Raw genomic sequence first — 25,833 nt, forward strand, 5'->3', positions numbered from 1 at the left:
GCAAGTTTGTAGATCAGTTTATTAAGATGGAATCACTTCTAATTACACAGAAGAGAAGTTGCTTGCCAAAAATCAATGAGGTTCTCAAGAACTTACTACATCAAAAACAATTGTTCAAAACCTCAAAACCTGAAAAAAAAATCAAGAAATTGTTCCTGATTCCCAGTGTCAAGGCTGAGGCAAATGAGTCTGCACATTTACTTCAAGCTTTTAAAGAGTTTGTGTGCCACCTAGACAAGAGAAAGAAAAGAATGTCAGCACTCAGCTTTAACGTCACAGTTCCCAGGTCCTTCATGGCCTGAACAGTAGAGCTCATGTCCCGACACTCAGTCTTTGGCACCCCATCCACACACACAGGCCCTAGGAACTCCCACTGGGTCCTAGGCACCTGACTCTGTCCTGTCTGCAACTCTGAATTTTTTATCTTTTACTTCTTTCGAAGTTGCATGTAGGGGCTGGAGAAGGCTCAGAGGTTAAGAGTACCAACTGCTCTTCCAGAGGTCCTGAGTTCAATTCCCAGCAACCATGTGGTGGCTAACAACCATCTATGATGAGATCTGGTGCCCTCTTCTGGCCTGGCCTGCAGGCATGTTACATGAAATCTGCAAACTTCTACTATATCACCACACAAATCTGCTTTTTGTAATTACCTTGGCAGGAATGTGCCACCACCCTAATAGAAATCTAAAACTTTCTGTATTTCTCTTGATATGTAGGAATGGAATTGCTGCTCAGTGTTGACTGTGGCCATATGCTAGATTTAACTCTTTATCCTAAAGAGAAAGATCTCCCTGTTTAGACCAGGCTTGGATTCAAGTAACTGGCCTTCAGGGACCCCCCTGCCTCAGACTCATAAATAGTTAGGACTACAAATGTGCACAGTAGGCTCTATGTTTGCCTCTCTAAGGAACTGCCAAGCTATGTAACACATTGGCTGTGTTACTTTTTATTTCTATCGGCAGAGTGTGAAATTTTCACTTTTCCCGAATTTCTCTAACATGCACTACTACCCTTCAGACAACCTTCGCCCACAGGTGATCAAACCCAGGCCTCACTAGGCAAGTGCTCTACTATCTACATATAGAATATATTCTCAGTAGGCTGGCTACCCACCCAATCAATTGTCCTTGGTTTTGTGTTTTTGAGGCAGGATCTAATTCTATAGCCTAGACTTGACTAAAAGTATGTAGCCAAGGCTGGCCTCAAACTCATGGCAATCCTCGTGCCTCAGTGCTCTAAATGGTTAAGTGCTAGGATTATAGATCTGAGCCACTATACCTAGTTTACCTAATAAGGTTTTCTGTTTGTTTTTGTTTGTTTGTTTGTTTTTTCCTATGTAGTCCCGGCTGTCCTGAAACTCACTCTGGAGTCCAAGCTGGCTTCAAACTCAAAGAGACCGTCTGCCTCTACCTCACTAGTGCTAGGATTAAAGGTGCCACTAGTGCCCAGCCCTAGCCAGTTTTAACAACCAATCCTATTAAATTCTATATGTATGTAATATGTGTAAAATACTGTTATATGAAAGAGTGAAGTACAGACTTAAAAAAAAAACCTATACAACTAGGTACAAACTGAAGGCACATATACATAGAAAGATTATTTAAAGTATAAAATCTGAGCCTGGAGAGATGATCGCTCGGTGCTTGAGAACACTAGCTGCTCTTACAGAGGACAGTTCCCAGCACCTACCTGGGAACTGTCTATAAATCTGGTTACAGAGATCTTCTGACTTTTGGCACATACACGATACACAGGCATTCATGCAGGCAAAACACCCATACAAATAAAATTAATTTTAAAATAACAATTTCTTTTTTAAGTTTTTTTTTTCTTTTTTAAATATACAATCCAGGGCTGGGGGTGTATCTTAGTGGGCAGAGCATTTGCCTAGTATGCATGAGGCCTGTGCTTTATCTCTAACTAAAAGAAAACAATGTATAAAATCCATCCTCCTTAGTATTTAACAGGGCATGTTAGGAGGCCATCCTTTTCCCTGTGGGAGTCTGTTTCAATTTGTACCATGGAGATAGATACCTACCTCCAGCATATGTGGTAAGAATAGGACACATATATACAAAATGCTTTTCATAAAACCTAATATTAAGGGCCCTTAGTAAATAGTTAATGTATCCACTTAGAGCATAAAGACTGTTCAAACTGATGGCCATGTTTAGCTTTGCCCTTCCTATCTTCAGACTGACTTACACAGTGGTCTCGTGCATGCAAGAAGTCAAAGAGCTCCTCTGTACAATCCTCTTCTGTCTCTGACCGGGAAGACACGCGACTGTCACACAGCTCCAGTCGTTCCCGGGCTTTCACACACTTCTCCAGCTGCTCACAGTGCTCTCTCGCTGTCGTTAGGGGGTCCTGATGAAGAAACGGAAAAAAAGGAAAAGGAACGAAATGGATGCTTCAGGAGATATCTACCAAATATTGGCTTTTGGGCAGTATCATCAATAAATAAAGGTGCTGTCTCTGAGTTACCATACAGGCCAGCAGGCAGAGCCACATTAGAACCAGAGGTGGCACCTATTTAATTCTTTGATGCTTAAGCAGTAGGGAAGTTTCAGATTTCTGCCTTCCAAGGTTGCCTCAGAAAGCCTCAGTCCTATCTGAGAAACAAGATAGTAAAGGAAACCTTGTCAAACAGGAAATAGATCTACTGGAGGCATCATTTGTTAACCCAGCATTTAGGATTCAATTTCATGTAAGAATCAGGCCTAGCCTTCTACTTGCAAAGTCAGAAAAATACAAACATGGAGAACTAAGAAAATTTCCTTTTAGAGTTCTTTATTACACACAAATAGCAGATGAGTGCCAAGCCTTCGAGATGCTGTCTGATTCTTGGCAGGACCAAAGAAGCCCCAGGGCTAGAAAAGACACAGCTTTCTAAGGCTCACACTCCCACACTTCACTGCACAGGAGGTATTAAAGGCTTATCCCATCATTTTCCCCAAGTTGTCAAAGATTTTGTAAAATACCCTGGAGTTTCAACACAGCTCAACCTTCCAATTCTAGTAAGGTAGTTCCACACTGGAGGTCCCTCTTACCACTAATTCTTCCTCTTCTTCTTCCTACAAAAGGAAAAGAAAATTAAGTCAACAGCAATCTTATAACATGCATTTCCCCAATCACACTTATACCACAATCACGAAGAAGAGACTGTATGAGTCATCCTAGCTTCAATCTCAGTGCTAAATCTTGCCTTCCCAGAACTACTTTTTAGAGATAATATACAGCTTGCCTGACAACATGCCTTTCATGTACCAATCTAAAATCCATATACCCAATCACTTTTTAAGGCAAATCTCACACACTAACTTTGTATCTCACACACTGCCCCCTATCCAGAGCCAAAGGTCAACAAGGGATCAGCACATAGTTCAGAGTGCACCAAAATTATTCAAACTATCTAATCCTTAACTTGATCAAGCTTGTTTACCTTGCCTCCATCATTCCTCCCCATGGAACCAAGGCTCTAAACCTTATTTTCCCTGTGATTCTTTATTTGTGCTTGATAAGGTCTCACTGTAGACCAGACTGGTTTCATATTTGTAATGGACCTCCTACCTCCCCTTCCCAAGGATTGAAATTACACACACACACACACACACACACACACACACACACACACACATGTCACCATATCCAGTTTCCTTCACAATTTTTATAAAAATGCTTTGGGGGAGTGTGTGTGCATGTGTAGGTATATGTATCATTGTTCATAAAGGCCAATAGGGGTGTGGGACACCAAATATCTATTTACAAAACAAAAATAACCTGCCTTAGTTTAACCAGGTAAGGGGTGCTCTCGTCTAAACCCAGCACCTAAAAGGAAGAGGACCAGGAGTCCAAGTTCGAGTCCAGCCTGGATGATATAAGACCTTATCTCAAAACCATAGTAACTAAAAAATAGCTAAACTTTGTTGTATATCCCAACATTTATAATGTGTTATAAACCACATTTAGAGGAATACAAACTTAAAAATATTTTCACTTTTTTTAAACTACAGGGTGTGTGTGTGTGTACATATGAAAATGCAGGTGCCTGTAGAGGCCAAAGACATCAGATTCCTTGGAACTGAAGTTACAGGCAGTTGTGAGCCAGGTGGTGTAAGTTCTGGGAACTGAACTCAGAGTCTCTGCAAGAGCAGTACTGGATCTTAACCACTGCACTCTCTCCAGCACTTTTTCTAGACTCTTACTTGAATTTAGAATATGAATATGGCCAAACCTAAATCCTTCTTTGGCCAACTTAAAGTTATAATCACCGATTTTTAACTTGCAGATAAATATAACAAAAGGGAACACCAGGCCCATATTATCTATTTCTGATTCCAGTGTATAACTTTTAATTAGTTTCCCTTCCCTAATTATAAAAATTGCCTACTGGAGCACAGGTCCTAAATCTAGTGTATGGCACAGTGATTTGTCTGACTATATATATATACAGGTAACCACATTTGGGAGATTAAAGTAAAGGCACATAGGGAAATAAAAAGATGGGCTCAACAATCATGTTTCCCAAATCCTAATACAAGACAGTACCCTAGAAGTGAAGGACAGGGAGGTTCAACTGTAACCTCTGCTCTTTACATGGCTGACAAGGTTTCTCCTAAATGTAGAGATGTTATGTAGAAATAAATTCTAGTTTTTCATCAAGTAAAGTTTCTTAAAACACCCTTCAAGAATTTATTAAAGGGCTGAAGAGATGGGTGGCTCAGTAGCTAAGAGAACTTGCTGTTCTTGCAAAAGAACCAGCTTTGACTCTCTTTTTTAAAAGGTTTATTTATTTTATGTATATGAGTGCATTATCTGCATGTACACCTGCATGCCAGATAGAAGAGAGCATTAGATCACATTACAGATGATTGTGAACCACCTCGTGCTTGCTGGGAATTGAAGAACAGCCAGTGCTCTTTCCACTGAGCCATCACTCCAGCCCCACCAGATCTGACTCTTAACACCCACACATCATCTCAAGACCATCTCTAATTCCAGTCCCAGGGGACCCAACACCATCTTCCAATCACATATATGTAGGTAAAACAGTCGTATGCACAAAAATAAACTATTTTTAAATATTCACAAAGAAAGAGTATGCCTCCCAAAAAAGCCCCTGACATCAGGGCTCAGCAGTAAAGAGCATGCTTAGAATACTTGAAGCTCTGGGCCCAAGCCCATATGAAAGGACCTACAGACAGATGCATACATACACCAACACCTACTCATGCTCGAAAAAGATGGCTCAGCATTAAGAGCACTTGTCTGTTTTCCAAAGAACCCTGGCTCTTCCTAGCATCTATCTACATGGTTACTCACAAACAATTCCAGTTCCAGAGGACCTAGTGACCTTTTATGGTCTCAGAGGGCACCAGGCACACAAGTGGTGCAAAGGTAAACAAAACACAAATATAAAATAAAAATAAAATTGGGAGGGAAAAAACCCTGAAACTAGCTTTCAAGAAGCAAGACAACTGTGTCATTTCCCAATTAGCATCACTACAACACTAATGTTTTTAAAATACCATGCTAAACAAATCCAAATACAGGTCTAATTATGGACTGTTTCCACCAATGAGTAAAACTAAAAGTCACATTAAAGAAAATGATTTAATATCCATTCAGTATTTCATTATGGATCTTTCATAAAACGAATTCAACTTTATTTTATTATTGATTTGTTGACTTATTGGCATTTTGAGACATCTCTATAGTCCTGGCTATCATGGAGCCTGATATGAAGACCAGGATGGCTTTGAATTCACAGAGAGCCTCCTGCCTTTGCCTCTCAGAGTGCTGGGATTAAAGGCATGGACCACCAAGCCCAACTTTCTTTATTTTAAAACTTTTATTCTGCCGTGGTATCCTGTTAAACTTTCTGAGCCTGGCTCCAGTACTTTCTGAAAATAAAGACTAGAAAAAAATTAAGGGACAAACACTTTTCCAAATAATTCCAAATCCATTAAGGCCCGAAGGCTTGTCCTGAAGCAGACAAAAGACAAACGCACAGGAAATGGAAGGAAAGTGAGTCTGGCTCCCAAGCCAGGACGTCTGGGCTGGAGTCCCAGGTGTGTTGTCTTGGAAGTTGTGTGCCCTCAGACAAGATAATAAACTTTCTTGCTTGCTGCCTCATCTAATAAAAATGACAAAAATAATGTACCTGACGCTGACCTCACGGGAAAGCTGTGCGAGTTAAAGATCTTGGTGCAAATGAAGCACTCGGAGCATAAGCAGTCAATATTTATTACATTGGTACTCAACGTGGGAAAGAGCGCCCTCTTTCACCATAGAATTACACTACACATTCTTACATTGTCCCCAAAGACACAAGTGCTTGGCCATCTCCATCCCAAAAGAACCACTTTTTGTTGGAGGTGCTGGGGAACAGACACGGGGCTTCTTGAAGCTAGGCAAGCGTTTCACCGTGGGGCTACACCCCAACCCCAGAAGTCACTTTTCACAAAGTGTTGGTATTACTAAGACTAGGGTCCCCGAAATTTCCATAAATAGGAATTCCTGACTTAAGCTAGGTTAAAGACTAACGTTGGTCTTTTGCTACACACTTATCAAATTAGAACCTCAAAACACCAAATTAGAACCTCAAAAAACCGGGGGGGGGGGGTTCCGTTTGGTTTTTTTACACTTGTTTATCGGCACACCATTATAAACTCCAGTTACACCTTCACACTTTTGGGATAGAAAAACCACCACAGAGAAAGACTAGTTATTAATTTGTCCAAAGTCAATCAAAGAATTCTGAAGATTAAGTAGTGGAAACCACCTCTCTGGACCTCGCGAACCCTAGGATACAAACCGGACTAAGAGAGCCCCAGAAGGTGCTTTGATAAGCTAGGTCCCGAGCCTGCTAACCTCTTAGCCTTACCTCTTTGGGGTCTCCAGATCCAGTGAGCATCTTTCGTTCGTCCTCTAGTCCCATGTCGAGAGTCGGTTTGGGAGTCAACACCAAGAGCAACAAGGAGAGATACTCCACTTGAGGTTTAAGAAGGACTTGTAAGGGTCACTCAACGGATATCCGGCGACCTGGCCGGAAGTGCGGCATTCTCATCGTAGTCTCGAACACACCCACAAATTGGCCTGTACTACTCGCTAGCTGCAAGACGTAGGGGGAACTGGTATATATGCCTGCAAAGAATTTGCTAAGTAACATCCTTTTAGTCACTTCCTGCCCAAATGTATTGATCTATAACAGGTTTTACAAGTAATATTTCTTAAGATATTTAAAATATCTGCTAATTTGTTTGATAGTCTTTTGATGTAGTTCCTGTTCTTACCCATATTACTTATGGAGCGGTCCTAAAAGCTGACCTCTTCAAGATGGCGGTCTGCGTGTGTCATTCTCGGGCTCGCGCACCTCCCCAAGATGGCGGCGCCCGAGGCCTGGCGCGCCCGGAGTTGCTGGTTCTGTGAGGTAGCGGCAGCAACGACCATGGAGGCCACGTCCCGGGAGGCGGCGCCAGCGAAGAGCTCGGCCTCGGGCCCCAGCGCTCCCCCCGCCCTGTTCGAGCTGTGCGGGCGGGCAGTGAGCGCCCATATGGGGGTTCTGGAGAGCGGGGTGTGGGGTAAGTCGCGGAGTGAGGGGCTACCTCCAGCAGCGAGCGGGGGCGGCCCAGCGGCTAGGGGGCGCGGGGGGCGAGGCCGAGAGGCCCGGGGCAAGGCCCAGCCCAGATCATGGGGAATCAGATTATAGAGTCTGAACATAAATTCCGTGACTGACAGGGTTGGACAGAGTGAAGACTGAGACCAGACGAGCCAGTGAACCCGAACCACGGCTTGCCTGGGGGGCTCGGGGGGCGAGGCCAGAAGGCCCGGTATGGGGCAGAGCTGGCTGGGCCCTAGCGACGGGGGCTGGAGTGGCAGGCCGGGGCCGCAGGCTCGGAACTGACACCGGGCTGGACCGGACTGAACTGAGGATTCTCGGATTTCGAACCGACCGGCCGGGATGGCCGGGCTACCTCCGGGCAGGGGCCGAAATGGGCAGGCCCGACACGAGGCAAGGAGGCCAGGCCCGGAGCCACCTGTACTGACGGCCCAGGGCCTCCGCTGTCTGCGGGGCACACCGCGGGTAGCTAGACTCCCGGAGCCCAGCGGATGGGCGGGGTGCGACAGCCGAGCGAAGAGCAAGGGAGTGGAGTTGGGGGAGAAGCCGAAAGGCTGGGGGCGCCGTGGCCTGTTTGACGGCCGGAGGGCTGAAGGGAGCGCACCGACGCCCTAGACCTCACTGCTAAACTGAGCTGCTGACCCGCCCGCAGAGCAGGTAACGCCGGAGGTCTCTTGGATGGGCCAGGGTGGTGAAGGGTGGAAAGTGAGTGGAGGGGTCCGGGAGAGGTTCTGTAAGCACGGACAGGCTCGAAAGACCGGCCGGCGGGAAGGGCCGAGGAGGCCTCAGGCGGGGCAGGGGCCAGGGTATTCCGGGCTGTGGAGCCCAAGTGGGATAAGACGCGTCGTGGGGAAGGGGCCTTGGTCCGAATGGGAGGGAACCGAGGCCTCAGGTCTGAGAGCGGCCGGTACCAAAGGGCTGGACCTGTCTAGACGGTCCGATCTGAGCGAAGGCCAGCGGCCTGGAGCACCCCAACCAGATGGTCTCAAGGAGGCCCTGCTGTAGGAGGATACCGCAGGCCAGAGGCCTGGCAACTTAAGAGGGGAAAGGGTCCCACGATGTGAAAAGTGGTAGTAGAGAGTTAAAGAGAAAGTTAGGGCCTTCTGAGGCAGTCCGGGCTTCAGGAGAGACAAGGGAGGCCATGGGCCTAACAGAATGGTAGTAGTGGAGTAGAGTCAGGCTGAAGTTGGATGAAATCACAGGTCAGGCCAAATGGAAGGTGGAGGAGGGTAACATTAGAGGAGGCTCATGGCCTTGGAGTGTACAGGGGATGTTCCACCAGGAGGCCCTAGGGTGGTGGTGACATCTTTGCCAGAAAGAAGGCCCTGGTCAGTTAAGAATTAAGAGTGAAGATTTTTAAACCATGAGGAGGTGGGTTTGAAGGGTTGCTGGTACAGAATATGCTGTAAGGCCTTAGAGTGGCCAGGTAGGCCATGTTGTGGTTAGAGTTGGCCACCACTGCTGAGAAGGCCCAAGCGCCTTCCTGAAGGTGGGGGTCAGGGAGAAGAAAGGGGTAAGAAGTCCTCAGGCCCTGTGAGCAGAGGAGATTGTGGAGGCCCTGTGCCAAGCTGAGCAGGAAAAGGTCAGGCTGACCCTATGGTGAATGGGAGAAAGGACTCAGTGGGGCTGAGCAGGGGCTCAGAGAAGTCCTGGCAATATGGCGGCCTGTTATCAGCGTGGAGATTCTTTAGATGCTAATCTTGGCTAGAAGAGGAGTTGAGTGTTATGGAGGCCCTGGCTAGCAAAGAGGAAACATTTAAAAGGAAAAAAGGTATGGCTAGAAGGAAGCAAGGAACCTGTCTTAAGAATAAAGAAAGAAGAGTAGAGTTTGTAGATAGAAGAGATGAAAATTCCTGTGAGAGGCGAGAGGATTGCTAAGCAGAAGGGAGCAGAGTCCAGAGGAAAAGGGGAAGCTCCGAAGGCTGCTCTGTATCCTCATCACTACTTCATTATTCCTAGTGAGAGGAGACAGGAGAGCCTGTAGTGGGTTAGATCCAGTAAATAGCCACCCAGTAAGAGCTTGACTCCTTAGAGGTGCCAAGGAAGAGAGAGGCTTGCCGAGCGCTGCTGTTTCAGAGGGAAGTCTCGGGTGAGCTAGGAAACAGTCAAGAAAGGCTTCTCGGTGTTAGTGGATAGCGCTGATGAGAGGATAGTAAATGAAGGCAACACAAGAGTGTAGTGAAAAACAAAACAAAAGACACTGGGCCAGTGAGATGGCTCAGCAGGTCAGACACTGCTGCCAACAGTGACAATTTAAAGTCAATTTCTGGGACCCAACTAGGAGAATTGGCTCCTGCAGGTTGCCCTCTGACCTCATACCTGCTGTGCCACATCTCTCAAGAGTATGATGAGAAAAGTTCAGTAGAAGGTGTGTGACCTTAAATACCAGGATGTGAGATTTGACCTTTATCCTGAACCGAGTAGAGTGTTTTAGAAAGGTTTTGAGCAGAGTATGTCATCAGGAGGAGCAAGATTGAGAGAGGTCCAAGAAATAGTTTGTCAGATGATAGACCTACATTACTGTAATGGCACAGGGAATTAATGTTCTCATTCAACAGGAACTGTGAATATTAATGAGTACCTAATAGATACAAAAATGTACACTAGATTCTTGGGCCTCATGATTCATTTATTCCTCAAGTCAAGAAAAAATACACGGAGGAAAAGCTGTGTGTGCTGACTCACACCTGTAATCCTAGTTCTTAGTAGGCTGAGATAGGATTGCCTCAAGTTATAAGACAGCTAGGAGTGAGCCGTCTTTTATAAATGGAAGTGCCGGAAAGAGAGTTCCTTTTACACAGGACAGTTCAGTTCCTAGCACCTATATCAGATCAAAACTGCGTAGACTCCAATTCCAGTGTATCCAACACCTTTCGGCTTCTACAGGCACCTGCACTCACTTGCACATGTCTCCACATAGATACATACATATATGCATAATTTTAAAACAAAATTAAGATAATAATAGCCAGTATTCACTGACTTTATTATGAGCAGGTATTGTGTTAAACAAATTACGATCATGATCTTTAATGTCACAAGGTAGCCATTCTAAACTATTCCGTCTTCACACAACCCCCAATACACACACCCCTATTTTGTTTTATTGAGTCAGGACTTTGCTATATTATCCCTGGCTGTCCTGGTACTCATGTAGATCCGGCTACCTTGAACTTGCAACAATCCTCCTGCTGACGTAAGATTTTTTTCTAACTTCTCTCTCTGTCTCTCTCTCTCTCTTAAATATTAGCACTGCTTTTAGTAATGAGGCCAAAGTGGGAGAATAAATAAAGGCAAACCAGAAGACTAGAATAAGAAAACTGTCATAATCAGGGCTAGCCTTGAATTCCTGATTCTTGCTTCCAAGGAAAAACTTTTTTTTTTTTTTAAGGTATAATGAATTTAGAGAATAGTTATTTTTAATTTTCACAGGAAAGTAGTAGCTCAGAGTATACTCAGAGTCCAGTGTTCCTTGGGCAGAAGTATACTGACCTCAGTGAGCAAGCAAGTCAGTTTGTTTAACTCATCCTTTCCTCTGAATTTTCAGTTGCCTTAAGATAGATAATGTTTAGAACCCAAGAGGGGGAAAAAGTAAACTCTGTGTTTTGGTTTTTGTAGCCCTCCCAGGCCCAATACTTCAAAGCATCTTACCTCTGCTCAATATATATTACTTGGAGAGGATTGAGGAAACTGCTCTCAAAAAAGGTAAGTGTCTTTCTTACTCTCTCTCAGTCAGTGATTATGAACAAGGAAGACACCATGATATTCTTCAAGTAACTGATAATCAATTAGAACAAGTGCCTTAGCTGGGTGTGGTGTTCCCACCTTTAATCCCAGAATTTAGGAGGCAGAAGCCAGTTTATCTCTATGAGTTTGAGGCCAGCCTGGTCTACAAACTCAGTTCTAGGCCAGCCAAGGCTACATGGGAGACCCTGTCTCAAAGAACAAAAGATAGAAAGAAAGACCTACATAGTACTGGAAAGATGGCTTAATGGTTTAAGAGCACTTGCTACTTTTAGGATGAACCTAGGTTTGGGTCCCAGCACCCATATGGCAGTTGACAACTACATAACTCCAGTTGCAGCAATCCAACATCCTCTTTTGGCCTCTGTGGGCATCAGACATGTGGTATACAATATACTTGCAGGCAAACATACCACATGAAAAAGAAATACATCTCTTATAAAAAGTACCTTCACATCTATTTTCTTATTTTTTTTTCCTATAGAGTTCCATAACACATGTATACCATCACTTCTATGCTGATAAACACAAACAAGCTATAGCTAGAACTTTTGGACATTAGTTTTTCTATTTTAACAAGCTGTTTCTCATTGGCTAATATTTCCGTAACCTTGATTGGCCAAGCAGTTCTAGGAACTTAATCCAGAAAGATTCATTTATTCACTTACTTCCTTCTCAACAGCCCTATGAAATAGACATTAATTATATTTTATAGATGAGGGAACAAGTAGCTTTCCCATGACCATATAGCTTTAAAACAGTTAATCAATATTCAAACTTCAGTCATCTATCCTTAGAGCCAGTCTTAGCTACTCAGGTCAGAGAACAGTATGAAAGGCTGATATACTTCATCCATGGTGGGCAGCAGGAAATCAACTGTGATACGATACCTCTTCCTGCAGGTCTCTCTACTCAAGCCATCTGGCGTCGACTCTGGGATGAGCTGATGAAGACAAGGCCTTCCGGTTTGGAGGTAAGTTCAGGTACCAGGAAGAAGTCCAGCCTAACCTTGCATAGTAAAAGCAAGTAGAACATACACAAACTAGAAACTAGTGAAGTGCAGGGAGTGGATTTGGGAGCTGAGCTCAGGTGATTTGTCACACAGTTTTGGCTTATTTGGCTTTTAACATTTACTTGTTCACCATGATTACAGGGTATACAAAAAACAGAAAAATCACCCATGATTCCTTGAGTTTTTTGACAAAGTTGATACAAAAAACTAACAAAGAATTAAAATAACAGAACAAACCAACTCATCTTTACTAAGTTCAAAACTTCTGTTTCCAAGGCCTTGGTACATTCATCTAGCTTAGGAGAAGCTATATAAAAAGGATTAAGTGGGGAGACATGATTCGACAGTCAAGAGCATTGGCTGCTTCTACAGAGAACCTAGATGTAGTTCCCAGCACCTTCATGGCACCTCACAACTGTCTATAACTCTACTTCCAAGAAATCCAATGCCCTTTTCTGGCCTCACCGAGCACCAGGCATGTACGTGGTACATAGATATACACGTAGGCAAAACAGCCATACACATAAATTAAAATAAAAAATAAAATGGATTAAGGACTAGTCATCAGTGGTTGAAGCTCTTCATTGTATATCCTGATCTGAGTGAACATAGAGTGTGAGTGTATAGGACAAGGGAGAGGATATTTCTATCTGGTTCTGTAGTAGTCAGCCTGTCTGCCTCTAGAATATGGAGAAGAAAAGTTGATCAGAAGTTCAAGATTATCCTTAGCTACATATCAAGTTTCAAGGCCAGACTTCACTATCTAAGACTGAGACCCTGACTTCAAAAAACTCCTGTGAAGTAAAAAAACATTCAATGTCATAATAATATGTGGAAAAGTATAATTTTACCTCATGTTAGTAAACCTTTTTTTGGTTACAGAATGTCATTCAGATATAAACAGATGCCTAAAACTTGGGCCTTAATGTTTTATTGATTAGAACCAACTATCATATTATTTATTATTCATTAATTCATCCATCCATTTATTTTTTTTGAGGCAGGATCTTGACTATATAGTACTGGACCAAGTTGGCTCAGCCAGCCTCACAGAGATCCTCCTGTCTCTGCTTCCCAAATTCTGGGATTAAAGTTTGTACCAGTACACCTGGCTCTGTTATAACTCTTTATGGACAATTGAGTTATGTAAGTCAGGAACCTTTGAAATATTCAGGTCCTTTGACTAGAAATTAGTAACAAGTACACTAAAAATTGGAATAATACAGAGATGAGCATGGATGCTTCATAAATATAAAATCATGAAGTACTGTTTTTCTGTGACACAGGGTCACACTGTAGATCAGACTGGCCTAAAGTCATAGTGGTCCACAGGCCTTTGTCTCCTGAGTGATAGTATTAAAGGGTTACTAGGTCTTACCTCACTTTGATGGTGTTTGTTTTCTGCCTTTTTGAAATTCATGCATGTAAAAGTTGACATAATCATGAAGATTTATTAAGTTTAATATCAAAAACAGTAGAATGATTGGAACATTCATAAGACTAAAGATCTGGCTTAGTAGTAGAGCATTTTCCTAGCATATTCAAGGTCCAGTAGTCCATCCCTAGAATAGAAAAATAATAGTCAATAACAGAATTGTTGCATCTTGTATTTCAAATACTAAAATAATTTTTAAAAGATGTTGTTGGGTTTGATGGTGCAAGGCTACGTCTTGAAAGAATAAAATAAAAACATTTAAATGCATGGTATAATGCTCAAATTTGTCTCAACGTCATAAAAACCAGTATGTATATAACATTATACACATACACCAGAGTTGGCCTATACCTAATTTTTAGTTCCAAATCATTTTTCTGTCTTTTTTTCCTTTTTCAGGGATTCAGAATAGTTCAGAATTTGACATAGTATTGTTCTACAACTTCTAACAAAATTAGGTTATCTGAACTCCTAGAGATAGGATTGTTTACCTTTATACCAAGGAAGTTGGGGAGTACGGTATGGGCTTAGGCTGACTGCAGAGGGTTCATGCTGTGAGAACTATCACCCGTATATCATCCAAAATAAATACATGTCAACAGGACCAGCCTATGGCAGTTCCACGTGTGCTTAATTTGTTCACAAAAGGATCGGGTGTACTTTTCTTATTGAGAAAAGTCATTGTGAAAGTGAAGTCACATGCAGAGTCAGAAAGCCAAATTAAAATGAAGCTTTTGAAGAGTGGAGAGATGCCTCAGTGTTTGAGAATTCTGGCCACTCTTCCAAAAGAGCCATGTTTAGTTTCTAGCATGCACATCATTATAGCTGTCTGTAAGTTTAGCCCCAAGGATCCAATATCTTTTTCTTACTTAGGCACTGGACAAAGAGGCATAAATGAAGGCAAAACCTCTGTAAACATAAAAAAAATAAACTCAGAACCTTTTTTAGGTCGAGAGGGAGGAAAGAAGGATAAGGAATTTAATTCAATAACAACTAGTGATCTTGGGACTAACCCTGGCAACAAAACCTCAAACCCTTTCTCAACAACAGCAAATAAATTTGGATCCAGAAGAAAAATGGACAAAATCTGCAAACATCTATTAATACTAATGGGAAGTATTTAACCCTCCCTCATTGGTACACATGTTCCCATCACTGTCAGTGCCTGAGCTGTGAGCTCATGGAGGACAATTGTCCTCTCATTAGCAGTGCATCATTCCTGTCACCCCCATGCAAGAAGGTGTTTAATTCAGTTTGTATTCTTGTATTCTAGTCCACAAAATGAGTTACTTGGACTAGATTCTTAGATATGTTTCAGTATCAATGTACATATTTTAAAAGTAGCAATGGAATAAAATAACTTCTGTGTTGGTATAGTTTTTGCAGATGATTAAATAGGTCTTCCTATGGTTAGTACATAATAGACCTAGCTTGATTGACCTTGGCTCTGAAGTATTTGTTTCTATTAACTGTGCCATGCTACTCATGTGGTTACCACGTTTGAGGTATTACACTTTTATCAACAGATCTGAAAAAGTCCAGCTGTTTTACCTACATGTTCATTATCCCTTGCAGCAGAAACAGCCACAGTTGTCCATCTTTTTCATGGCCATATAAACTTCCCTTTAAAGTTGAAGGTTTATTCACGTTGTTTGAAATAGAATCTCATTATGTAGCTCTGGCTAGCCTGGAACTCAGACATTTGCTTGTCTCTGCCCAGGATTAAAGCCATCTGCCTCCATGCTCAGCTTTGTAAACAATTTCTAAGACTATGTTAAGCTATCTGCATGCCTGTAATCCCAGTGTGCTGAGGCAGAATTGAAGCAAGCTTGAGCTACATAGAAAGATCTTATCCTACAAGTAGGGAAAGTGCTAGTACAGACTCAAAGACATCCTTTGCTACCACTGAAAACTAAGCAGAGTATGGAGAAATGTTCAGTGTTTAAATGTGTTGTCCAAGGGCATTGTTGATATGTGAGTGTACTCAAGTTCAATTCCTAGTACCTACATAGTGACCCTTTCCCTCTTCAAACCAGGCAAGTTGTACAGTTATACACAAAAGCAAAACACCAATATACATAAAATTTTAAAATGTGTTGTCTAATATGCACAAGGCTTTGGGTTCAATGCCGAGCTTTCAAAAGGGGAGAAGCTGGTTGGTTACCAGCTAAGTTTTCTTGCTTCCCCAGTGTCCTGCAGGTAAACAAGACTTGTAGGTTGACTCCAGCATGAAAGTACTCCTAAATATTACCAGAGCAGGCATAGCCTAACACAAAAGGTCAGGCTTTTGCCTGAGGATACTAAGGGCCTAACTCTTAATTTGAATTGAGGGTGTGGCTCTGGTAGGAAAGATTGACTTGGGTAAGGGTCAGAGAGAAATGGTCTGTTGTAGTATCCTTCCAGATTGATAATCGGGTGCTGTGCCAGTTAACACTATGTCTTTAAAGTACCTTTACTTCACCTTATTTGATCCATGCAGCAATTTTCATCATAAAGCAGGTGATAGTCTATATCTCAGAGAAGGAATCAGGTCAAGAATATGAATGAGAATTGGAGCCTGTACTGGAGCCAGTGGGCTCTACTCCACATTAGGAAACAGGGGACTGGATGCTTTACGCTAGAAACTGTAAGGCTGTGAGCTGGGTGTGACGGCACATTTCTACAGTTCCAGCACTTGGAAAACAGGCCGTATCCACAAAACAAAATCCTTCCAGTGCTTGCAAGAGTAAACTCACTTGTTTGATATGCCTGGCAACCTGACTGAGTTTAAGCTCTATAACCTACATAAATTTAAAACTGACTCCACTGAAGTTGTCCTACACACACACACACATACACACACACACATACTGCAGCATATGAACTTCCCTAGCCCATGACCATAAAACTTAATCTGAAAAACAAACTCTGAGGGCTTGGTGTCTTTCATTTAGGTAGCCCTTCCTAATCTCTGGTGAACATTAGAATCATTTGGGGGAACAGTTTTAAAAATAAAGATGCTTAGCTAGGCATGGTGACACACAACTTTAATTCCAGCAGAGGCAGACATCTCTACCAGACATGATCTACCAGGCTAACCTGGTCTACAGAGTGATTTCTGGAACAGCCAGGACTGTTACAAAGAGAAACCCCGTCTCAATAAACCAAAAAAATAAAGATGTTTGGACCTTGCTTGAGATGATACATGTAGAATCACCAAGACTGGAAAGCTGATGTGCATTTTGGGATGGCAGTTGAAGAAAACAACTGTACAGAAAATTTTGCTTTAAATCAAATATTGAAAATCTGGGCAATATAGTGCACACCTTAGATCCCAGGAGGCAAATGGATCTCTGAATTCAAGGACAGCCTGGTCCACAAGGCTAGTTGTAGGACAGCCAAGGCTATATAGAGAAACCCTGTCTCAAGAAGAGACAAAAGGAAAAAAAAAAAAGAAAGAAGTTGGTCCTTTCAGAGCTTGTTTTTCTGAGACAGGGTAAATGTTGGGTGGGCATGACACCTGCCTATAATCCCAGCACAGAAACAGGGTTCCCAAATTAAGGCGGCTAAAGTTAACAAAGCTCTGCGTTCAAGTGGGACCCTATCTTAAAAAGTGAAGTAAGCAAAGTGTCAAAGGCACCCAGGATTGACTTTGGCAGCTACAGGGACATACATGTATGCACACAAAGATTGTTCCTTGAAACCAGATTTCTTGGGCCCAAGTCTTTATTGCTAACTTACCTGTATGATAACTGGTGATAACTTCTGTCCTCTCTCCAGGTTTACTTCAGCTGAGGAAAGTCAGTAACTGGCATATGCAGATCCCTGGGTTTGATCCCAGCACTCAAGATTTTTATTTCAATTGAGTACTGGCTTTGGTTCCAGCATTGCCTCCTAAAAAAAAGCTCACAGCTACCTGAAGTTCCAACTACAGGGACTCCCAACATCCTCTTTGGACCTGTCCAAACACTCATACTGACCTGTATGTAAACATTAGAAGTGTCCTATAGCAAGTTTCATTTAATATGCATACAATAGACAAAACAGTTGGGCTTAGGGGATAGCTTAATCAGTAAAGTGTCTGATTCCCTGAGTTCTCTTTAAAGTGTGTGCTCACTAGGTAAGTCTGATGACCTGTTTGGATCCCCAGAACCCATATGAAGGCAAAACAATATAGCTCTTTATAATCCCAGCACACCTCCACTGAAAAATGGGAGAATTCCCGGAAACCCATAGGACAGCTACCCTCAATACCCTCAAATAATTCGTCCTTTGACATCAGTGTGCATGTACACAAAAGCTGGGTATAGCAGTGCCCTTAAAAAGTTTGACTGTTTTACTTGCAAGTATTTATTATGTATGTGTACATGAGCCTTATTTCCAAAGGGACCTTGGTTTCCTGAAACAGCAATGACAGATGCTGCAAACCATCATGTAGGTGCTGGGAACTGAATCTGGGTCCTCTGCAGGTGCAACTAAATGCTCCCAAATGCTCAGCCATCCATCTGCCTTTTTTTTTTTTTTAAAGCAGTGTTTCTATGGTTTTGCAACTATGTTGATCATGCTTTCTGGCTCACAACTGCTAGAATTAAAGGCATTCACCACCAACTCCAGATCCTTTGCTGTTTTTGTTAATTTTTTCCCCAAAGCAATGTTTTTCTATGTGGCCCTGGCTGTCCTGGAATTTGCTCTGTGGACCAGGCTGGTCTCAAACTCAGATTTGCCTTCTTCTGCCTCCCAAGTGCTGCATGCACACTTTTAGTCCCTATGGTGGAGAGGAACAGATCCCTTCAGCTTGCTGGCCTGGTAGCCTAACATATTTGCCAAGTCTGAACCCAATAAAAACATCTTACCACAAAAGGTGAACAGTGCCTGAGGAGCAATGCTGGACAAACTACCTCTGTACCTGTGTACACAGCCACAGTGACAAGACTTACTGCTTGTCAGACAAAAACATTACAGTTACCCTACAGAGAGAACTAAAACATGTTCCTTCCTGTTTATATCCCTTGCTAATTTATAAAATGGAGCCACTAGTAATGTATACCTCAAAGTTTGTGAGTTTGTGTTACTTAGACTGAAGCCTATCTCAATGAGTACTCAGAAATGTTTGCTACAGGAAAAAGGACATTTGACACATTCCTGGTGTTTTCTTTGCTCTTTAGAGTGTGACTTGCTGGCGAGCCAAGTTTATGGAGGCCTTTTTTTCCCATGTTCTACGTGGAACCATTGATGTGTCTTCTGATAAGCGTCTTTGTGATCAACGCTTCTCACCTCTCCTGCACAGCTCCCGCCATGTCCGACAGCTAACCATCTGCAATATGCTGCAGGGAGCAACTGAGCTAGTGGCAGAGCCCAACCGCAGGGTTCTAGAGACCCTGGCCAGTTCTCTGCATACCCTCAAATTCCGCCACCTGCTGTTCTCTGATGTGGCTGCTCAGCAGTCACTTCGACAGCTGTTGCATCAGCTCATCCACCATGGCGCTGTTAGCCAAGTGTCGCTGTATTCCTGGCCTGTGCCCGAGTCAGCCCTTTTCATCCTTATCCTTACCATGAGTGCTGGCTTTTGGCAGCCAGGCCCTGGTAGCTTGCCTTGCCGCCTCTGTGGTGAAGCCTCCCGAGGCCGGGCTCCATCTAGAGATGAAGGGTCCTTATTGCTAGGCTCTCGCAGGCCTCGGCGTGATGCGGCAGAGCGATGTGCTGCAGCATTAATGGCCACCCGGCGGAAGAGTGAAGTCAAGCAGATGCCCAGGGCTGTACCAACCACTCGTGTAACACGCCGCAGCACACAAGAGAGCCTGACAATAGGTGGAACAGACTCTAAGAGGGAGTTGTACTCCGCAGCCACCTCTTATGAGGCTACAACTGCAGCCTCCTCTGCCTCCTCTTCCACGTCATCCAAACGGGCTCCAGCTAGCTCAGCCTCACAGCCTAAGCCCTTAAAGCGTTTCAAACGAGCTGCAGGGAAGAAAGGTCCCCGTACCCGTCAGGGGTCTGGTGCAGAGTCTGAAGACCTGTATGACTTTGTTTTTATTGTGGCTGGTGAGAAAGAAGATGGTGAAGAGATGGAGATTGGGGAAGTAGCTTGCGGAGCTCTGGATGGATCCGATCCTAGCTGTTTGGGGCTCCCAGCACTAGAGGCATCCCAGCGATTCCGCAGCATTTCCACCTTGGAACTGTTCACAGTTCCTCTCTCCACAGAGGCAGCTCTGACACTGTGCCATCTGCTGAGCTCCTGGGTATCACTGGAGAGCCTTACACTTTCCTACAATGGTAAGCACCTGAAGGAACAGGCTTGGGCTTGCGTCTCAAAAGCACTTGTGCCTAGTCAGTGGGGCGTATGATCAAGGAGGTGGAAATGTGGAGGCAAAAAGGAAACACAGAAGACACTGGCACACAGTGTTCAGAAAGGAAAGTGAGGTCTGTATTCTAGATTTACTATTGGAAGAAAGACTAAGGGGCTAAGAAGTCAGATAGTCACAGAGGACAATCCAGACACAGACCGGGCTCTGGATTTGTTTCGCACCAGTCAAATTAAAACAACTGACCAGGATTTTTTTTAAAGGAAGGAAGGAAAAAACAAAGAAAAAAACAGACCAGCAACCTATAAGGAAAAATTTACAATCTGACTAAAACTACCTAAATTGCTAAGTACTATTATAAAAACCACATGATGTGCCATTAATGGCCATCAATATCCTTCATTGTATCTATAACATCAACCCCCATTCCAATCTGCCAGTTCCAAACTCTTTTACTTAGTAGATGACCTTACAAAGAAAATATATGTCATACATGAATTCCTTCAACTAGCCTACTTCTAAGTTCCTCCTTTCCTTCTTCACCACAATGAAATACCTTATCTGAAGCTAATTCTAGATTTTTATTTCCTCCTTCTCTGGGGAGGCATGCTTCTCAAATGCTTTAGCAATTTTCATATACTTAGGCTATATCATAAAATATTTTCAAAATACTAACCAATCTAATTTTTAACACTGACCTTGTGAAGTGACTTGCCCCAATAACCCTGCTTAACAAACTGTAGAGCCACTATTCAAGCCCAGATAACTTGACTTCGAAATCCATTCTGTTAAGCCACTATATTCCCTTCTTTCTACTGCTTCTTCTAGAGATCCTGGTCTGCACCCACATCCTCTTCAAGGTGTAGTTATTTCTACTGTCTGCACTCAGACCTCACACCTTCATCAGTGCAGAGAAGGGTGTGGTCATCACAGTCCTTGATGCTAGGTTTCACATGCCCTTTCCAATTTAATCTTTTACTATTCCTTCCTGAGGCAGATGTAATGGTACATGCTTACTATAGACTTGGGAGACTGAGGTAGATAGATCTCTGAATTCAAGGCCAGCTTGATCTACATAGTGAGTTCAATGACAGCCAGGGCCACAAAGATAAACCCCTTAAAAAAACAAAAAACCCAATTTTTTTTTCCTGAAGTATTCCCATTATCTCAATGGTTCTCATCCCAATTATCAGTTTCTCAGAATTCTCCCACTTTATCTCCTTTTCTAGACAATTGTATCCGTTCCTGTAGCTTCAATGGCCACCGATACTAATATCCCCTTCACTCAACTGATGACATTAGCCCTGTCTTTTTTCCTGAACATCCAAATTCATTTACTCAGCTTACTACTAGGTATCGCCCTTCCAACTCATTTCCAACCTGGATACACTGTCCCTATACTGATCCTTCTGCTTACAAAGACATCACAACTGACTCAGTCACTCAAACGAATGCCCTACTTTTACATTTTCCAGGTCCAGGTCTATTTGTGTCCTTAGTTGAGGTTGTCATTACTCCTCACCTGACTTAACCTCAGCAGTCCTCCCTTCATACAGTCCACTGTCTGTACTGTACAAGTGTTCCTTTAAGCACATAGTTTGCCCCGGCTGTCCAGTCACAGGCCAAGTGTGGGACTACTCAGAAAGTGGAGGCAGGAAGGCTATCATTGGCGACCTATTTAGTTTAGAAAAACATGGGACATACTGTCTTCCTGTAGAACATAGGCTGCCTTTTAAACCCACAGTGCTGCCTCCACCTCCCACGTGGGATGGCAGGTATGCACCACCATACCTCCAGATTTTATCGGATTGTTTTGCTCATGTTTGCTCCTGCTTGCCCTTCATGATTTACATACCATGTATTCAGCTTAGAACCTGTTGCTCAGACTTCAGACCTACAAATAACAAGTTTCTTCTGCCAACACTTTCTTCTCCCTTGTAGTTTATCTCCTTTATAGTATTTAAAGCTGAATTGGGAGGCCTTACTGAGAAACCACTGTTCAGTATGCACCTTTTACACACCCATTGAACTCTTGCTTCCTCAGTTCCTATTTTGTTTTATCAGGTTACATGGACAAGAACACTATGTGCTCCTTGTGTCCAGGAGAGGGAAAAAATGCTAAAACTTACCTCAGTGATGAACACATCACTGGATATTCTGCTTAAATTTCCCACATCTGTGACCTATAATCTCTTTTGCCATAGGTCTGGGCTCCAATATCTTCCGCCTCCTGGACAGCCTACGGGTCCTGTCAGGCCAGGCTGGATGTCGCCTCCGTGCCCTGCATCTCAGTGACCTTTTCTCACCACTGCCCATCCTGGAATTGACCCGTGCCATTGTTCGAGCCTTGCCCCTGTTGAGAGTCCTGTCTATTCGTGTTGACCACCCAAGCCAGAGGGACAACCCTGCTGTACCAGAGAATGCTGGGGCCCCTGGACACATAATTGGAGATGAAGAAATACCAGGTGAAGTAGTGTAAATGCACATACACATTTCTCTAATTATGTACAGCTGCATTTGGGTGGGTAAATGAAGGGAACTTCAACTGCAGATCTGTTTCCTCTCAACCCTGCTGTCATGTTATTTCCCTTTACACAGTGCCATTCTTTTAAATAACCTTAGGTTAAACACGCCAAGACTGCTGTGAGCATGACCAGGACAGCTGTCTCCAGAAAGGGCATCTATACTAGTCATTCTTAATCTAGGCTTGGTGGTCCTTCACTGCTTCTCTACTTCATGTCTCCTCTTGTAGTACTAGTACTTTTGTTACCGTTATTGTGTGTGTGCACATGTATACCACTGTAGAAATCAGGTGACAACTTCTGGTTTCAGATCTGTGCTCCACTGTGGAATGCAGAGACTAAACCTAGATTTGTACAGCAAACACTTTTACCTCCTGAATAAAACAAGGAGTTTTTGTTTGCAATTCTAGGAATTTACCTAGGACTTAATACATGCTAGGCAAATACCCTACCGTTGAGCTATATTTCCTCTATCATATGTTTTTGAAAATGTCTCTTGAACCTGGAAGCTCACCATTTTGGCTAGACTGGCTCACCAGTGAATCCAAGACCTGCCTGACTCCACCTTTCCAGTGCTGGAATTTCAGGTGTAGGCCACAATAGGCCTGTCATTTATATAAGTTCTAGGAATCCAAATCACTTACATAGCAAATCCCGAGGTGTCCACCCAAGCCCCTACATATTCTTCTTTTGTTATGTCTTATCTCTAAATGCAAAAACAAGATTTTATGTTTAGTGGTCCATTTCTAGAACTTACATGTAGAAGTAGAGGGCCAGGAAGATAACTTAGCATGAGAAGGCACTTACCACCAGACCTGAAATATCCTCAGAATGCACATGGTAGAACTGACTCTTACAAGTTGTTCTCTGAACCCCACATGAGCACCATGGTACACACATGCCCACACATAAAATGCATGGTTTGTTTATTTTTCTGGAAACAGGCTTTCTCTGTGTAGCCCTGGCTGTCTTGAACTCACACAGACCTACCTGCGTCTCTTCCCTGAGTTCTGGAACCACACCTAAAACATGTGTTTTATTTAAGTGAGGTAGACAGCTAACTGAAATGTCCTCTTCTTACATCCAGAAAACTGCTTAGAGCAGCTGGAAATGGGCTTCCCACGAGGAGCCCAGCCTGCTCCACTGCTCTGCTCTGTTCTGAAGGCCTCAGGTTCTCTACAGCAACTGTCACTGGACAGTGCCACCTTCTCCTCTCCTCAAGATTTCGGGCTTGTGTTGCAAACACTCAAAGGTAGGAATGGTGGAGCATAGGTAGGGACCTAGCATTGTCCCCTGGGAAAACTAAGCCCACCACCCATGGCTTATGTCTCCTATCCAGAATACAACCTATCCCTGAAGAGGCTGAGTTTCCATGATATGAATCTTGCAGATTGTCAGAGTGAGGTGCTCTTTTTGCTAAAGAATCTGACCCTTCAAGGTAAGACCCTAACCCAGAGCCTGAGTGTTCTGTGTCCTCCCTGTAGCTTTGTCATTGCCTCAGTCTGCAGACCACTGTTCTCCTAGAGCCTGCATGACCTTCCTTCCCTCTAACATCACCCAGTCTGGCTGTGTTTATTAATAAGAAAGTAAGGTGGTGGGGAGAAATAAATGCGCTACTGTGTGTGGATGTTCCCTTCAGATACTCACTTGTAACCTCCACCCCTGCAAAGGCATCAGTTACTACAGAAAGGGGAAGCAGTGGATAAAAAATTATCTGTTCCTCAAACAGGCTCAATATCCTATTTGAATTGAGTTCCAGCATTGCTTGGGTCATTATAAATCATTATAGATCACCCTTTTCAGGTCTGTATAACTACTCACAATACTAGGCCAACTGGGACAGGAGGCACAGCACCACCCCTGCTTCAGTCATCTGAAAGTTCTACTTTCTCTTGACAGAAATTACCTTCTCCTTCTGTCGTCTGTTTGAGAAGCGCCCGGTCCAATTTCTACCTGAGATGGTTGCTGCTATGAAGGGCAACTCTACACTGAAGGGCCTTCGACTACCAGGGAACCGCCTGGGTAGGGACCATACTCTAGAGGGAAGTCAGGAAAGAAGGAACTAGGCCTTTGACTGAGAAACTTTTGGGGTAAAGGTACCAGTCCACTGAGACATCAGAGGTTACAATAAAATGGGTATTTGAGTATCTTCAGAACCACTAGGACTGGACCAGGGTTCTCCCAAGTTGGAGCTGGGATAGGATATGTTGCTTCCCTGTTCATGGGCAGAGGTAATGAGTATTCCTCTTTCCCCTCTTTCCAGGGAATGCTGGCCTATTAGCCCTAGCAGATGTTTTCTCAGAGGATTCTTCCTCTTCTCTCTGTCAGCTGGACATCAGGTATGCTAGCTAGGGATTGGGAAACAAGGTATGGGAGACAAAAGACTAGTTGCTTTCTGGATATCTAATTCATCTTATCCCTACCAGTTCCAACTGCATCAAGCCAGATGGGCTTTTGGAGTTTGCCAAACGACTGGAGCGCTGGGGCCGTGGAGCCTTTGGTCACCTACGCCTCTTCCAGAACTGGCTGGACCAGGATGCAGTTACAGCAAGAGAAGCAATCCGAAGACTCCGGGCTACCTGCCACGTGGTTAGCGACTCATGGGACTCAACCCAGGCCTTTGCAGATTATGTCAGCACCATGTGATGGGGCCCATACCTCACAGGCCCATCCTCAGTACCATCAGCTTGCAGGGACTGAGCCATGGGCTGCCCAGAATCCCCAACCACTGATTCTGTCATCCTCCTTCTGCCACTTGTCTATTTCTATTTGTTTTCATCTTCCCTGGCACTGAGGTCCTGGAGGCCTTGATGAGGCCCAGCAAAGGCATTCCCACAGCTGAGTTCAGAGGCTTTGGGCCACGTACTCAGTACTCTGGGACCCCAGGCCAGGAGGTTATTGGTCTCTGTCTTCACTGCTCTGGGGTTTCCTGCTTCATTCCTCAAGCAGGCACCCAGGCTTTAGAGAAGTATAGGAATGCTTACCACCAGGCCTCTTCCCTCCTGGGTTTACCAATCTGTTCCAGGCCTCAATCCCTTTCATACCTTTATTCCTTTCTTTTTTTTTTTTTTTAAACCAAAAAAGTTTTTCTTATAAAATAAATTTTGGGCAAACATCATGCAGCCCTTCTTGATTTTCTCCCAGAGAACAGAACTGATCAGAGCCTCATGAGGCAGAGAAGCCCCTTTTCCCTGTATCCTTTCTCAATGTACTACATC

The 25,833-nt window shown here is 43.6% G+C and overlaps 2 protein-coding genes across 3 annotated transcripts; one reads left to right on the forward strand and one right to left on the reverse strand.

The window, feature by feature from the left end:
* UQCRH (ubiquinol-cytochrome c reductase hinge protein) lies at positions 1-7,036 on the reverse strand. Its single transcript, XM_080920819.1, has 4 exons — positions 6,887-7,036; positions 3,051-3,074; positions 2,206-2,367; positions 1-230 (listed from the first exon to the last, which is right to left on the reverse strand). The coding sequence occupies exons 1-4, from the start codon at positions 6,938-6,940 to the stop codon at positions 198-200; spliced, it is 273 nt and encodes a 90-aa protein (XP_080776945.1). The 5' UTR covers positions 6,941-7,036; the 3' UTR covers positions 1-197.
* Positions 7,037-7,384: 348 nt separating this feature from the next.
* Positions 7,385-25,649, forward strand: LRRC41 (leucine rich repeat containing 41; the record flags this gene model as incomplete). 2 transcript variants are annotated; one of them, XM_080921810.1, is made up of 10 exons in its annotated part: positions 7,385-7,583; positions 11,240-11,326; positions 12,268-12,338; positions 18,957-20,064; positions 22,298-22,558; positions 23,703-23,867; positions 23,955-24,053; positions 24,515-24,637; positions 24,879-24,954; positions 25,042-25,649. In XM_080921810.1, 10 exons carry the CDS (start codon positions 7,385-7,387, stop codon positions 25,259-25,261), a joined length of 2,409 nt encoding a protein of 802 aa, XP_080777936.1. In that variant the 3' UTR covers positions 25,262-25,649. The 2 variants fall into 2 exon arrangements, with proteins under 2 accessions (XP_080777936.1, XP_080777937.1); XM_080921811.1 differs by lacking the exon at positions 7,385-7,583 and adding an exon at positions 8,158-8,278.
* Between the last annotated feature and the right edge of the window lie 184 nt (positions 25,650-25,833).

The sequence above is a fragment of the Micromys minutus genome (genome assembly GCF_963924665.1).
Source record: "Micromys minutus genome assembly, chromosome: 9".
Lineage (NCBI taxonomy): Eukaryota > Metazoa > Chordata > Mammalia > Rodentia > Muridae > Micromys > Micromys minutus.